This window comes from Oxyura jamaicensis, unplaced genomic scaffold (genome assembly GCF_011077185.1).
Source record: "Oxyura jamaicensis isolate SHBP4307 breed ruddy duck unplaced genomic scaffold, BPBGC_Ojam_1.0 oxyUn_random_OJ63220, whole genome shotgun sequence".
NCBI lineage: Eukaryota > Metazoa > Chordata > Aves > Anseriformes > Anatidae > Oxyura > Oxyura jamaicensis.
The window spans coordinates 1-2,164 of NW_023307513.1; the positions used below are offsets into that span (position 1 = coordinate 1).

The 2,164-nt window shown below is 60.0% G+C and overlaps 1 protein-coding gene across 1 annotated transcript; it reads left to right on the top strand.

The window, feature by feature from the left end:
- Window positions 1–6: 6 nt before the first annotated feature.
- On the top strand, window positions 7–2,158 carry LOC118158986 (endochitinase 2-like; the record flags this gene model as incomplete). The annotated part of the gene is made up of 5 exons (XM_035313638.1): window positions 7–76; window positions 245–1,466; window positions 1,500–1,668; window positions 1,702–1,844; window positions 1,878–2,158. Coding segments are annotated over exons 2-5 (1,682 nt in total), but the record flags the coding sequence as incomplete, so codon positions are not given.
- Between the last annotated feature and the right edge of the window lie 6 nt (window positions 2,159–2,164).

Genomic DNA, 2,164 nt, shown 5'->3' on the forward strand with positions numbered 1-2,164 from the left:
CCCATGGGACCTCCTCTGAGTCCATCTTCACGTACGGGAGCACCTCACATGAGCACGTGGCCACTCATGGGACCACGTCCGAGTCCATCTCCACACATGGGAGCACCTCACATGAGCGTGGGGCCACCCATGGGACCTTCTCTGAGTCCATCTTTACGTACGGGAGCACTTCACATGAACGTGGGGCCACCCGTGGGACCTCCTCTGAGTCCATCTTCACATACGGGAGCACCTCACACGAGCACTTGGCCACCCATGGGACCACCTCCTTCGAGTCCATCCCCACGTACGGGAGCACCTTGGCAGAGCACCTGGCCACCCATGGGACCACCACCTCCGAGCCCATCCCCACGGCCAGGAGCACCCCACACGAGCCCATGGCCACCCATGAGACCGTCTTGCCCCAGTCCACGCCCATGGGTGGGAGCATCTCCTGTGAGCACCCACCAGCCGGTGGGACCGCGTCGCCCACGGGTGGGAGCTTCTCGTACAAGGACGTGGCCCTGGGTTGGGCCTTCTGGCAGGAGCCCCGCGGGTGTGGGGCTGTGGACAGGAGCATCTCACATGAGCACGTGCCCACCTTTGGGACCATCGCGCCCAAGTCCGTGCCCACCTTTGGGACCATCACGCCCAAGTCGGTGCCCACCCATGGGGCCACGTCGTGGGCGCATGGCCCAACAGATGGAACCACCTTGACCAAGCCCACGCCCCCGGACGGGACCATGTTGACCAAGTCCTTGCCCATGGATGACATGATCTCATGGGAGCACGTCCCAGCAGATGGGATCATCTTGACCAAGGCGGTGCCCATGTATAGGACCATGTCATGGGAGCCTTCTCCAACAGATGGGACCATGTTGACCAAGCCTATTCCCAAGGATGACACCATCTCGTGGGGGCACGTTCCCACAGATGGAACCATCTCGACCAAGTCCTTGCCCATGGATGGAACCATCTCAGCCAAGACCACGCCCATGGATGGGACCATCTCGACCAAGTCAATGCCCCCAGATGGAGACATCTCATGGGGGCACGTTCCCACAGATGGGACCATCTCGACCAAGTCCTTGCCCATGGATGGCACAATCTCGTGGGAGCATGTCCCAGCAGATGGGACCATGTTGACCAAGTCAACGCCCACAGATGGGAACATCTCGACCAAGTCCTTGCCCATGGATGGAACCATCTCAGCCAAGACCACGCCCGTGGATGGGACCATCTTGACCAAGTCCATGCCCCCAGATGGGGACATCTCATGGGAGCAGGTTCCAGCAGATGGGACCATCTCGACCAAGTCCGTGCCCATGGGTGGCACCGTGTTGACCAAGTCTGTTCCCAAAGATGACAACATCTCATGGGGGCATGTTCCCACAGATGGAACCATCTCGACCAAGTCCTTGCCCATGGATGGCGCCATCTCAACCAAGACCACGCCCATGGATGGGACCATCTTGACCAAGTCAATGCCCCCAGATGGGGACATCTCATGGGGGCACGTTCCCACAGATGGAACCATCTCGACCAAGTCCATGCCCACTCATGGGACCACGTCATGGGAGCGTGTCCCAGCAGATGGGACCATCTCGACCAAGTCCATGCCCATGGGTGGCACAATCTCGTGGGAGCATTTCCCAGCAGATGGGACCATGTTGACCAAGTCAATGCCCACAGAAGGAACCCTCTCAAGCAGGTCCCTGCCCATGGATGGCACCATGTCGACCAAGTCTATTCCCAAGGATGACACCAACTGGTGGGCGCATGCTCCAACAGATGAGACCATCTCAACCAAGTCCTTGCCCATGGATGGAACCATCTCAACCAAGACCACGCCCGTGGATGGGACCATCTCGACCAAGTCCATGCCCCCAGATGGGGACATCTCATGGGAGCAGGTTCCAGCAGATGGGACCATCTCGACCAAGTCCGTGCCCATGGGTGGCACCGTGTTGACCAAGTCTACTCCCACGGATGACACCACCTCGTGGGCGCATGTCCCAGCAGATGGGGCCATGTTGACCAAGTCAATGCCCACAGGTGGGACCATCTCAACCAAACCCACGCCCATGGGTGGCACCACCTCGTGGGCGCATGTCCCAGCAGATGGGGCCGTCCCGACCAAATCCGTGGCCATGGATGGGAGAACCTTGCCTGGGTCCACGCCCAC